Consider the following 14,337-nt stretch of genomic DNA (forward strand, 5'->3'; position numbering starts at 1 on the left):
CTACTAGAACCTTAAAACCATAAAAACATCTTAAAAAGCAATCTTAATTTATATACAAATGGAATACTTATAACACTGAGATAAATTTAAAATCATATAAAGATAAACTATAATCTTGAACCATCAGATTAAAATGATAATGAGAAATCTCTGGTGCTGCTATGGCATTTAGGGAAGAACATTTTACTCTAGCTGCATTCTCCAGTTATTAAAAATGTGAAACTCTATTTTTCTTTCCAAATTCATTATGGTATGGTAACTTCTTCCCATAAAGAGTTATTTCTAAATTCAAATGATTCAAATGAGCAGAAATCAACTGCCCTTCAATTCCATCTTTTGATACTTGAAGGCTGATCCTCACAGCTCTGTTCAATGGTACAATTTCAAACTTTCAAAGCCCTCTGTGCTTCAGTTTCATCTAGCCCGAGAGATACCACCTCAGTGACTTTTAGCGTCACAGGTATGAGTAGAATGTGAATTAAAAAAGGCTAACATTTCTATGTACTAGTGTCATAAGTTTGGAATTTATAAAGTGCTTTTTCAAAATAAACCTATTTTTCTATTTCAGCAAATAATATGTTATATTGGTGTTTCATTTTATTTATCTGCTTACAGGATCCAATTGTCTTTTATCCTGGTTGCTTAAAAGTGCAAAAATGGTATTTTTCCAACAGGCACCATTTCCATTTTCATAGGAGATCCTATTATTTCTAATTTGTCTTGATGGTTGCTAGATTTTTCATTGAGAATTTTACTTTTTCCTCTCAAGATCTCCAGAAATTAGAAAGGTAAGATACATTACAATTTCTCAACACTAATGCTCAGCAGAGAGTCTTAATGGAGAAAAACAAAGCATAACGAATAGGGAATATATACCAAAACCAAAACAAGCCTTACTAATACATGAATTCACATCTAAATGCTATATTTTTCATTTTAGTCATTTAAGTATCTATCTTTTAAGAAAATAAGAAAAGTTCATCATACACATGATAAATTTCAAAAAACACTGAACACTGTTCCATGATAAACTGGATAAAATACCTTAGGCCAAAAAGAATTACTCAGTTTTATGACTAACCATAGCTACTAAGATTATAAATGCTTAGTTCCTTGTTGTAGTCAACTAAAAGAAAGTCAAGCATAGTTACCTCCCATAGCAAGAAATAAATGCTTCCCAGATCTACTATTTAGGAATCTCTGGGTTCCTATATTTCTACAAACTTAGGAATCCAAATACTTGGCTTTAATTTTATAGCCTTTAAAAATATTTAAAAGAAAAGGTTTTAAGGAAACTTTGAAAACAGTTAAACTTTTAAAATTCTCAAAAATGTTTCATCTTCAACATTTTATACTTAACAGTCATCCAAAATTTGAAATATCCTTCATATTTGGGTGTTAGAAATTGGTTACATTTTATCTTCTTACTACAGAAAAAAGTAAAGTGTTTCTATGATACCTACAGAATAATGATTAATACGTACCATATAAAACTGTAGTCGATAATGCTTCTTCACCAAGCTTAGCACAAACATGCAGAAACCTGCTCAAGAAAAATAATGTGCTTGTCATACAATTTTTACCAAGTGTCAGATTCACTGAGTTCAAATAAGCCAGTTTTCCATACCACATCTGATATACTCTAGCCACTTACTCATATGGCATTTCTCCTTCTCTTACATTAAGTGTTTTGAGTAAAAGTTTCTTGAGAGAAATGATCTTGTATTCTCCAAAATGCCTAATACATTCCAATGCATGAATTTAGTAAACATCCCCTTAATTAGTTAAGTGTACTAGCCTCTTGCTAATATGTAGACATGGAAAAATAGATCTTGAATTTCAGTTGAATAAAATTTATTTGCTAAACCAATCCATCAACTATATGTAAAGAATGTTTTAATCTCTACAAAATATAAAAATTAATTCTTTTTATGGCAGCTAACATCTAACTATTTCTTAAGTTCCAGGCTCTTGTCTAAATATTTTATACGTATTAACTCATTTAATTCTTACAGGATCTCTACGATACAGGTACCAATTACTAAATCAATTTTACAGATGAAGAAAAATGCACAGAGGACTTTATTAATCTACACAGGGCTAAAAAAGTAGTTAAATCTTCAGATCCCAATGACCCTTAAAAGTTGGTGGTTCCACAAACCATTATCAGCAAGAGTCAGGTTAAGAGGGGATTTGAAATTTTTCAGAACCATATTATAATAATTACACTAAAACATAATAATAATTTCAAGGTTTACAAAGAGCAAATTTATTTTAATAAAATTTTACTAAATAAAAATCCTACCTAATCAAATGAAATCTAGTATGTATCAAATAATGGGAAGCAATATGAAACACCTTTTGCCCAATATATCAGTAAGCTTCTAAAGATAACTATTTTGTTTTACAGAGGCAGATACTGGCAATGCACACACCAAGTTTAATTTCAGATAAATAGTCACTAAGGCATTCTATTCTGCAATGTCTTTAGAAAGTAAATTCTGAAATAGAAAATTGTCAACTGGCCCATCCTATTTGAAATAAATATTATACTTAGCACATCTGAGTTATACCTACCAAGACAAGTCTACCCACTTTAAAGTAAGCAAGGTGGACACTACTCTGACCAGAGCCATGGACTGAACCACAGCTGCCTTTAGTACACTTTGATGACATCAGTGTAAAGGATGGTGATAAAGGAAGAGAATTTGTACTGGCTCCCAGACCTTACCACACCTCCTACTCAACACCTACAGAGTAGTCTGACTGATTGAACTACAAAAGAAATACAGAAACATTTTGTGTGTAGAGGTACAACTGAAAGCCATTATGTCACTTTCTTGAGAGAAGGAGAGAAAGTGGAAGAGGAGGGATTAAAACATGGAATTCATAGCATTGAAATCAGCAGTTTAAAAGACCTTTTCAAAATGACTGCTTTTAAGCTTTTCTTCTATAGCAGGTAGACTTATTTTGTGGCTTAAGTAATAATGTAATTTCTATGTTGTATTAAGCCATTGGTCCATGGTTAGATTAGACTTAGTTCAGAGAGAGCCTAATGGTGTAACAGCAGAGACAAGACAGATGTTCTGTTCAAATGGACCCCTCTGACTCTCCCAGCAAAACCTTGGAACCTCTTGGCATCATTAACTCTGATTTATCTCCTCACAAATACTACTGCAACATGCATGGCATGTATTTTTCTTTCTTTAAGTTATATACTACCACTCACTCTTAAGTGTTTCTTCAAACAAAATTACCAGTAAGATCATTTGATACTGTCCTAATAGAGAGTTTATCCGGACACTGTTGGCAATTCACTTTCACCTGATCCAGTCTCACCATTAACTCAATTGGTAACATTCCACTTTTCAGGGTGCTTTAATAGAATACATAATTATATAACTCCTAGATATATTAAGGTAATACAGTTCTCTCAATTTGCGGGGATGGGGAGGGATGATAGAAAATGTTTTCCTAGCATAGCTAAGGTTAATATTCGTTTTAAAGAAAAGCAATCTGGGGACATGGTGGTCTTCCCGATCTAGCCCTGCTGCAGGTGGTGCAGACTGCACTGCATGTTCCAGGCTAACATATGGCTCAAAACCCTTCCTTTAAGAGGGAATTTCAGGGGGAAAGGGGGAAGGGTTTACAGGAACAAGTATAAAGGACACATGGATAAAAACTAGGGGAAAGTGGAAATGGGAAGGAGGAGGGGAGGGTTGGGTGGGTGGGCTGGGATGGGAGTAAAAGATAGAAAATTGTACTGTAACAAAAATTAAAATAAAATAAAAAAAACTCTTCCTTTAAGGACAAAAAAAGAAGAAAAAGAAAACAACCTGAAAAAGAAACACATGAATTTACTTTCTTATTCATAATAATAAAATTGTGTGTATATTTTATATTTAAATGGCTAAAAATACATATACACTATATTTCAATAATCTATGGAAGGATAACTTTGTACACTTGGATCCATAGGTTTACTTTTCCCCTCATTACAAGGAGTATTTGTATAGTAATACTTCCAATTAAAATCATACTATTTATTACAGTATTATAAATAAAAGTATTCATTAAAAAACACTTTCTAACATACAGCTCTTCATACATAATTATGTTTATCTGATCGAGCACCACGTATGCACACGGCACAGTGCCCGGTGCTGTCCACATAAATGTGTGTACATCCTGATACACAGTATTCAAGGAGTTTCTGGGGGTTAGTCCACCTACCCAATGGACTAAAGGGAGGGATATTCAAAAAGAACAAAAGAGGATGAGATTTCTAAAGTAGTCAAGAGAAATAAAGGGGAAAAAAGACATCAAAAAGTCCAAAAGATGGGATAGAGTAAATTTCAGAAAAATGGACAATCAAAAAATACTTATTGAGGTCCTGGCCGGATAGCTCAGGTGGTTAGAGCATCATCCCAACACACCAAGGATGTGGATTTGATCCCTGGTCAGGGCACATACAAGAATCAACCAATGAATGCACAAATAAGTGGAACAACAAATCAATCAATCTCAATCTTGATCTCAGTCAATTTCTCTTTCTCTCTCTAAGTCAATATTTGTTGAGCACTTAAAATGAACTAGATATAAGATACAAAAATTGAATTAAGAGGCATTCCCATTCAAGGAGCTCATCATCTAGTTGAAGTGAAAGAAAATACAAAAGAAATAATAAAGTTGTTTCTAAATTTACTATTGGTAATTAACCAATTCAGTAAACACACACAGTCCTTAATTCAAAACACAGACAGTAAGATAGACATAGGGTTAAATGGTGGAGCCCACTGATTCATCCCTCATTCTTTCATGTGGCTGTATTTTTCATTAAACTTACATAACTAACCATATGCCAGAAATGTGTCAAACACTATGTTAAATAAACTCATAAGCACACATTATGTGTACCCACATTCAGACATTAGGCTACATCTAAATTATTTAAAAATGATTCTAAGTGATTTTGCATTGTAAAAATTGTCACACAAACCAAACTTATTAGCTAAGATATATCAGCTAAGAACAGTTTTCTATTAATCTTCATGGTGAATAGTAGCATGTATATAGTTTCTAATAACCTTTATATCAAAAATTACAAGTGATTTTGGAGATACAGTCTAAAGTTATTTGTGACATCTTTTTTTTATTTTAATCATTGTTCAAGTACACTTTTCTCCCCCCTACTCCCATTCCAGCCCACCCATGCAACCTTCCCCCCTTCCCCCCCATTACTCCCCACCCCTAGTTTTTGTCCATGTGTCCTCCAAATTTGTTCCTGTAAACCCTACCCATTCCCCCCTGAAATTCCCTCTTCTCTCCCCTCTGGTCACTGTCAGACTATCCTCTATTTCAGTGTCTTTGGTTATATTATGCTAGTTTTTTTTGTTTTGTTTTGTTTTGTTGTTTAGATTCCTGTTAAAGGTGATATCATGTGGTATTTGTCTTTCACTGCCTGGCTTGTTTCGCTTAGCATAATGCTTTCCAGCTCCATCCATGCTGTTGCAAAGGGTAGGAGCTCCTTCTTTCTTTCTGCTGCATAGCATTCCATCGTGTAAATGTACCATGGTTTTTTGATCCATTCATTTACTGATGGGCAACTAGGTTGCTTCCAGCACCTAGCTATTGTAAATTGTGCTGCTATGAACATTGGGATGCATAGGTTCTTTTGAATTGGTGTTTTAGTATTCTTAGGATAGAGTCCCAGCAGTGGAATTGCCGGGTCAAAAGGCAGATCCATTTTTGGTTTTCTGAGGAAGTTCCAAACTGCTTTCCATAGTGGTTGTACCAGTCTGCAGTCCCACCAACAGTGCACTATGGACCCCATTCTCCACAGCCTCTCCAACACTTGTTGTTTGTTGCTTTGTTTATGATGGCCATTCTGAATGGTGTGAAGTGGTATCTCATTGTGGTTTTAATCTGCATCTCTCTGATGGCTAGCGATATTGAGCATCGTTTCATGTGTCTTTGGGCTTTCTGTATGTCCTCCTTGGAGAAGTGTCTGTTCAAGTCCTTTGCCCATTTTTTTAATTGGGTTACTTGTCTTCTTAGAGTGGAGTCGTGTAAGTTCTTTATATATTTTGGAGATTAAACCCTTGTCTGAGGTATCATTGGCAAATATGTTTTCCCATACAGTTGGTTCTCTTTTTATTTTGATACTGTTTTCCTTAGCTGTGCAAAAGCTTTTAATTTTGATGAGGTCCCATTTGTTTATTCTTTCCTTTATGTCCCTTGCTCTAGGAGACAAGTCAGTAAAAAAGTTTCTGCGTGAAATATCTGAGATTTCCCTACCTACGTTCTCTTCTAGGACTTTAATGGTGTCACACTTTATATTTAAGTCTTTTATCCACCTTGAATCTATTTTTGTATAAGGTGTAAGTTGGTGCTCGAGTTTCATTTTTTTACATGTAGCTGTCCAGTTCTCCCAACACCATTTGTTGAAGAGGCTATTTTTATTCCATTTTATGTTGCTGCTTCCTTTGCCAAATATTAATTGACTGTAGAGGCTTGGGTTTATTTCTGGGCTCTCTGTTCTGTTCCATTGGTCTATGTGCCTGTTTTTAAGGGAGTACCAGGCAGTTTTGATTACAGTGGCCTTGTAGTATAGTTTAGTGTCAGGTATTGTGATCCCTCCTACTTTACTCTTCTTTCTCAAAATTGCAGCAGCTATTTGGGGTCGTTTATGGTTCCATATAAATTGTTGAAGTGTTTGTTCTATGTCTGTGAAATATGCCATTGGTACTTTAATAGGTATTGCATTGAATGTGTAAATTGCTTTGGGTAGTATGGACATTTTGATGATATTAATTCTTCCAATCCATGAACACGGTATATGTTTCCATTTGTTTGTGTCTTCCTTGATTTCTTTCTTCAGTGTTATGTAGTTTTCTGAATGCAGGTCTTTTACCTCTTTGGTTAGGTTTATTCCGAGGTATTTTATTTTTCTTTTTGCTATTTCAAATGGGATTTTTTTCTTGATTTCTGCTTCTGCTGTTTCATTGTTGGTGTACAGAAATGCCTTTGATTTCTGGATATTGACTTTGTATCCCGCTGTTTTGCCAAATTCATTTATTAGGTCAAGCAGTTTTTTGGTGGAGTCTATAGGATTTTCTATGTACACTATCATGTCATCTGCAAACAGTGACAGTTTTGCTTCCTCCTTTCCGATTTGGATTCCGTTTATTTATTTTTCTTGTCTGATTGCTGTGGCTAGAACTTCCAGTACTATATTGAATAGAAGTGGTGAAAGTGGACATCCTTGTCTTGTTCCTGTTCTTAGTGGAAAAGATTTTAATTTTTGCCCATTGAGTATAATGTTGGCTGTAGGTTTCTCATATATGGCCTTTATTATGTTGAAGAATGCTCCCTCTATTCCCACTTTACTGAGTGTTTTTATCATAAATGGGTGCTGTACCTTATCAAATGCTTTTTCTGCATCTATTGATATGATCATGTGGTTTTTGTCTTTGCTTTTGTTTATGTGATGTATTACATTTACTGATTTGCGAATATTGTACCATCCTTGCATACCTGGAATGAATCCCACTTGGTCATGGTGTATGATCTTCTTAATGTACTGTTGGGTGCGGTTTGCCAGTATCTTGTTGAGGATTTTAGCGTCAATGTTCATCAGCGATATTGGCCTGTAGTTTTCTTTCTTTGTTGTGTCTTTATCTGGTTTTGGAATTCAGATGATGTTGGCCTCATAAAAGGAGTCTGGGAGTCTTCCATCTTTTTGGATTTTTTGAAATAGTCTGTGAAGGATAGGTGTTAGTTCTTCCTTAAATGCTTTGTAGAATTCTCCTGTGAAACCATCTGGTCCAGGGCTTTTGTGTGTTGGGAGTTTTTTGATTACTGCTTCAATTTCTTTTGCTGTTATTGGTTTGTTCAGGCTTTCTGCTTCCATTTTATTGAGTTTTTGAAGATATTTTTCTAGAAATTTGTCCATTTTGTCTAGGTTTTCAAATTTCTTGGCATACAGCTCTTTGTAGTAATTTGTTACAATCCTTTGTATTTCTGTGGTATCTGTTGTAATCTCTCCTTTTTCATTTCTGATTGTGATTATTTGAGTTTTCTCTCTTTTTTTCTTGATGAGTCTGCATAAAGGCTGGCCGATTTTGTTTATCTTTTCAAAGAACCAACTCTTGGATTCATTGATCTTTGGAAATGTGGTGCTTTTAGTCTCTATGTCATTTAATTCTGCTCTGATCTTGGTTATTTCCTTCCTTCTGCTTGCTCTGGGCTGTCTTTGTTGTTGTTCCTCGAGTTCTTGTAGACGTAGGGTTAGGTTGTTTGTTTGAAATGTTTCTAATGTTTTTAGGTGGGCCTGTATCGCTATGAACTTCCTTCTCAGGACTGCCTTGGCTGTGTCCCATAAGTTTTGGGTTGTTGTGAGTTCGTTTTCATTTGTTTCCAAAAACCGTTTGATTTCTTCCCTAATATCATTCTTGACCCATTCATTGTTTAATAGCATGCTGTTTAATCTCCATGAATTTGAGTGTTTTGGGTTTTTTTCCTTGGGGTTGGTTTCTAGTTTCAGTCCCTTGTGATCCGAGAAATTGCTTGATATGATTTCAATTTTTTTGAACTTGTTGAGGCTTGTTTTGTGTCCTATCATGTGGTCAATCTTTGAGAATGTTCCATGTACATTTGAAAAAAATGTGTATTTAGCTTCTCTGGGATGGAGGGTTCTGTAAATATCAGTAAAGCCCATTTCGTCTAGGGTATTGGTCAATGCCACAATATCTTTGTTGATATTTTGTTTGGAAGATCTGTCCAGTTTTGATAGTGGGGTGTTAAAATCCCCCACAATAATTGTGTTGCTGTCCATATCTTTCTTGAAGTCCTCTAAGATTTTCTTTATGTATTTGGGTGCTCCTATGTTGGGTGCATATATATTTACAATATTTATGTCTTCTTGGTGGATTCTTCCCTTGAGTATTATGAAATGACCTTCTGGGTCTCTCTTTATGGACCTTCTTTGGAAGTCTATTTTGTCAGATATGAGTATTGCTACCCCGGCTTTTTTTTCCTGTCCATTTGCTTGGAAAATTTGTTTCCAACCCTTCACTTTCAACCTGTGCAGATCTTTTATCCTGAGGTGGGTCTCTTGTAGACAGCATATGTGTGGGTCATGTTTTCTTATCCAATCAGCTATTCTATGTCTTTTGATTGGAGCGTTTAATCCATTTACATTTAAGGTTATTATTGATAGATACTTATTCATTGCCTTTTATGTACGTGTGATCCTCTCTCACTCTGTCTTTTCCTTTCTTTCCTTAAAGCAATCCCTTTAGCATCTCTTGCAGAGCTGGTTTAGTGGAGGTGTATTCTTTTAGACTTCTTTTGTCTGAGAAGCTTCTTATTTGGCCTTCTATCTTAATTGAGAGCCTTGCTGGGTAAAGTAGTCATGGTTGCAGGCCTCTGGTTCTCATTACTTGGATTATTTCTTGCCATTCTCTTTTGGCTTGGAGTGTTTCCATTGAGAAGTCAGCTGTTAGCCTTATTGGGGCCCCCTTGTATGTTACTTCCTGTTTCTCCCTTGCTGCCTTTAAGATTCTCTCTTTGTCTTGAAATTTTGCCATTTTAATTATGATGTGTCTTGAGGTGGGTGTCTTTGGGTTCCTCTTGATTGGGACTCTCTGTGTTTCCTGGATTTGTGTGACTTTTTGTCTCATCAAATTAGGGAAGTTTTCCATCCTCACTTGTTCAACTAGGTTTTCTATCCCTTGTTCTTCTTCTTCTCCTTCTGGTATCCCTATTATACGGATATTATTATGTTTCATATTACCTTGCATTTCTCTCAATCCCTCTTCATTTTTTCTGAGCTTGTTTTCCTTTTCTTGCTCTTTCTGGGTGTTTTCTTCTACTTTGTCCTCTAGCTCACTGATCCGATCTTCTGCTTCATCGATCCTGCTTTTCATTCCTTCTACGGTGTTCTTCAGTTCAGAAATTGTATTCTTCTTTTCCTCTTGGCCCATGTTGAGAGTTTCTATTTCCTTTTTTATGCTGATGTAGTTTTCATTGAGTTCATTGTAGCTTCCCTGTAGGTTCTCGTAGCTCATTGTGAGCTCATTGAGCTTCCTGACAATCACTGCTTTGAATTCAATATCTGATAGTTGAATTGCCTCTATTTCATTTAGCATTCTTTTTGATGCTTCCTCCTTTCCTTTCATTTGGGGAGTATTTCTTTGTCTTCCCATTGTTTGTGAGACTCTTCTTGTTCGCCTCAGCTTCTTATATTGATCTGTTCTGGCTCCCTGGGTTTATGTTGTGAACTTCTTTAGTAGAATAGCAGTGAGTTTCAGTGGTGCTGTTTCCTTGATCTCCCAAGATCACTGGTCTTGGGCTGTCGTTTAAGTTGGCTTTGTGTTTGCCTTTGGATTTTGATTGTTGTTGAGTCTTTCTTTGGTGGTTCCTTCCCACCAGCTGGTTAAATGTGGGTCACTCTGTCCACCACCTTCTGTATTTTGTTGTGCTGGTGAGGGCAGGTTGTGTTGAAGCTGGTTCTTCTGTGTGTACAAGGTTTAAAGAAATCTTATTCAGTTGCTTGTATTGGGTACTGTCTCTACTGTTTAGTTGTATTTCCAGATAAGTCCTGGATTGAGGTTTGTGTGGTTACTACTCCCTCCTTCACCTTCTTCTGCTGTTATCTGTTAGTGGTTCCTTAGTTGTTGGGTTTCCTCTTCCAGTGGGTATCCTGGTGTTCACCTCCTCCACCTATTCTTTTTTGTCATCAGTTGGAGGGGGAAGGCAAAATGGTTTAAGACAGCAACAGAGAATTCTATGCTATTTACAGTAGTAGCAAGTAGGGAAGATATAGGAGATCCTTTCACTATGTATAGTGTTAACCGTGGTCTTCCACCCAGCTAGCTGATTTTTAGAAAGGATGGAAAGAAGATAAGACTCTTGTTGGGGGAGGAAGGATTGTGAGTTGGATGTATAAAGCAGGGAGGTTGTGGGTGGTCAGATTCTGGGGTAAGGTGAGAGTAAAGGATAGTAAATAGGTGTAGTGTGTGAGAGAATAGAGTTAACCACTACAGTAATAGAGTTCAGGAAACTTTGAAATGGGCTAAGATCTTGGGGGCGGGGGTGTTGTGAAGTAATTACAATTGCATGGAACAGCAGTTATTTACAATAATATTATGGCAACATTCATATGGCAGAGTCTATGAGATCTAGGTAACAAGAATAGGGAGTACAGAACATCGAGTAGTGTGCTGATGGGACACAGATGAGTTAAAGGACAGTAGATTAGTAATACAGTATAGAAAGAGATATCAGGGGAAAGCTGTCAGGTCATACAATATATCCAGCCTAGCAAAGCAGGCTATACAAAAAGAAGAGGGATATAAAAACACTGTTAAAAAAAGATGTAGGAACACTGGAAAAATAGTAATGATACAAATATGCAATAACTTGCAGGTTCTCTGTAATAGCAGAGTGACATTTATCTCACTGTCCCAGCTGTTGTGATGCCCCTTCTTTGGGTTCAACTTTGGTCTTTTCACAGATCCAGGATTTTGTCTCACTTGTAGGTATTTAGGAAAAAATTTAAAAAAGTAAAAAATAGAAAAGGCAGACGAAGGAAGAAGAGATAAAATTGGAGGACAGGAAGGAGGAAGGAATAAAACAAGAAATCAGGTAAGAGAGGAAAAAGAAATCAAAAGAGAATAAAAACAATAAAACTTAAAAAATTAAAAATTGTTAAAAAAAATAGAATCAAATTAAAAAGTCTCTTGATTTCAAAGTGGCCAAACCGGTTTCTGCTCTTGCTGGTTGATGCACGCTGAAGGATGATTTGTTTGGCTTTTCTTCCTTGGCCAGTGGAGTTCGCACTGGCTCCTCAGCTTTGGGCCCTGGGTATGGGAATCAGGTCTTTCCCCAGGGTTACTGCTGTGGGCTGGTGTGCCGGGATGCTCCCCCTGCAGGCGCGCCCGGCTGCCGGTGCGCCCACAGCTGGGTAGCAGACAGGCTGTAGCCACTGATCACTTTAGGAGAATTCCCCACACAGTGTCTGTGCCTATTCACTCCTTCCTCTTGAGAAATTCCTCCCATTCAAGCCCGCCGCTCCCCACAGTGGCCTGGCTTCTCCCACCGTGGCCTGGCTTCTCCCACCGCCAAAGGTCCAGCCAGACTGGTGACCGTGGGAGTCCGGGTCCGCTGCGCGACTCGGCCCCTCCGGTGTCCACCGCCTCCAAAAGGTGCTCACCGCCCCTGTGTGTTTGCCAGCACCTGGATTCCTCCCAGAGCCGCTCAGACCTTGCTTGGCTGGGGAGGGAGCAGTTGACCTGGCTCTCTCCCAAGAACCCTATGGTAAACCCAGCAGCGGCCCTGGGCCAGGCCTGGGGCTGCAGCCCCAGGACCACACACTAGTCCTGGGACCCTACCTTGCTGCAGCACTCCCCTTAGGATCTGTTCTTTGTTCTTTCGGTTCTGCCACAATCCTTGGTCCTCTGTTTTCAAAAATGCTGAAATATGTTGGTTGCTTGCCTTTCTACTCCATAGATCGGTCAGGATTTTCTCCCCTGAGCAGAGGAAAGCCGAATCTGCTCCTTCCTACTCCGACGCCATCTTAGATGTGACATCTTTTAAGGATTCATCAACATCCTTTGAGATAACAGATATTCAGGATGTTTGGGGGGAAATTCTTAATTACACATCAATTTTTCTATAATTTAATTTTATATGTCCATTGGTTTTTTTGAATTCAAAATATCACACTCAAGCTTCAAGGGCTTTAAAAAGGAAATCAAGAGTTAGCCAGTGATAAACTTCCAGTAAAGACAGCGGCACAGCTAAACACGGCTTGCCTCCTTGCATAACCACGTCAAAATTACAACTAAACTATAGAACAACCATCACTCAGAAGAGAAGACTAAAAACTATGGAATTAAAGAACCACGTCCATCCAGACTGGTAAGAGGGGCAGAGATGTACAATGGGCTTGTCCTACATCCACATGGGATGGATAAAAACTTGGGAGGGAAATCTCAGGAGTGAGGAGTCCCAGTTCCAGACTAGGAACTCCAGCCCTGGGTTCCAGTGCCACGAAGACAAGTTCCCATAACTTCTGGCTGCAACAACTAGCAGGGACTGAGTTGGTGGTAGAAACTTCTGGAGTCCCAAGCAGTTCCCTTTAAAGACCCACAGACAGACTTATTCAGACTCACTCCCCCTTAGCACCAGCACCAGGGTAGCCACTTGAGAGGCACCATTGGCACACAGGGAGGAACTGAAGTGTTTGACATTAAGGTGAAAGCTGGGGGACAGCTTTCTACCAGACAGAAATGCAGGTACAGGCTATTGTCCTCTTTGGAAACCCTCCTACACAGAGCCACAGAGCCAGCAGGTGGGTACCATATCTGAGATGCCATCAACCTGGCTAACGCTACCCCACTCAGGAGATACCCAGAGACCCAGTCCCATCCAACTTCCCTTGGTGAAGTGGGTCCACCAAACTGTTTTTCCATATGAATGGCAGGTGTTACCTCATCCTTCACAACTTTCTAAATTTCTCAAACAAGCAAGATCCCCTCAGGGAGCTCCTAGACCCAGTACCTCTTGCTAAGTGTCACCAGACATGGCACTAGCAGAAGCCAGCCTAGATTCACAGCTTGGCTTCTTTGGGGAATTGCAAAGCCCAGCACAAGTAGCAGTCGTCTCAGATTGCTTTATAGCTCAGGTAGGGTAGCCCCAGGCAAAACACAGGTAGTGGCTGACCTTGGCCTGCACGACCTGGGTAATCGCAGAGCCAGCACACCCAATGGGCAGCTATAGACCACAACAGAGCCCCAGCACTCTGATCCCACACAGCTGATACTCCACGCAGGGTGGAGGTTGGTGGTCAGTGGTCACAGCCAGTCCTTGCAGCTGACTGGCCTGAGTAAGTCATTGATCTGCCAACAGCAACCAAGGCTCAATGACAAAAGGAGGGTGTACTCAGCCCACATGAAGGACATACCTTGAGTACCCAGCTTGGGTGATAGGGGAGGCTGTGCCACTGGACCCTACGGGACATCTACTACATTAGGCCACACCACCAAGACATGGAGTCAAAGTAGCTCTACCTAATACATAGAAACAAACACAGGGAGGCTGCCAAAATGAGGATACAAAGAAATATTTCCCAAAGAACAGATCAAAAGTCTAGATAAAGACTTAACAAAATGTAGATAAGAAATCTATCAGATGCAGAGTTCAAAACACTGGTTATGTAAATGCTCAAGGAACTTAGTGAGGACTTCAACAGCATAAAAAAGATCCAGACATAAATGAAAGATACACTAATTAAAATAAAGAACATTTTACAGGGAAACAAGAGAAGGAATG

The 14,337-nt window shown here is 38.4% G+C and overlaps 1 protein-coding gene across 4 annotated transcripts in view; it reads right to left on the reverse strand.

Annotated features, from left to right (window-relative positions):
• Window positions 1-14,337, reverse strand: part of CDS1 (CDP-diacylglycerol synthase 1) — a 75,794-nt gene that overhangs the window by 18,052 nt on the left and 43,405 nt on the right. For all 4 annotated transcript variants that reach the window (XM_036027015.1, XM_028508111.2, XM_036027019.1 and 1 more), the window contains exon 6: window positions 1,485-1,543. In XM_036027015.1, the coding sequence (XP_035882908.1) occupies window positions 1,485-1,543 (59 nt within the window). The remainder of the gene's footprint in view (window positions 1-1,484; window positions 1,544-14,337) is intronic.

This window comes from Phyllostomus discolor, chromosome 1, assembly GCF_004126475.2.
Source record: "Phyllostomus discolor isolate MPI-MPIP mPhyDis1 chromosome 1, mPhyDis1.pri.v3, whole genome shotgun sequence".
Lineage (NCBI taxonomy): Eukaryota > Metazoa > Chordata > Mammalia > Chiroptera > Phyllostomidae > Phyllostomus > Phyllostomus discolor.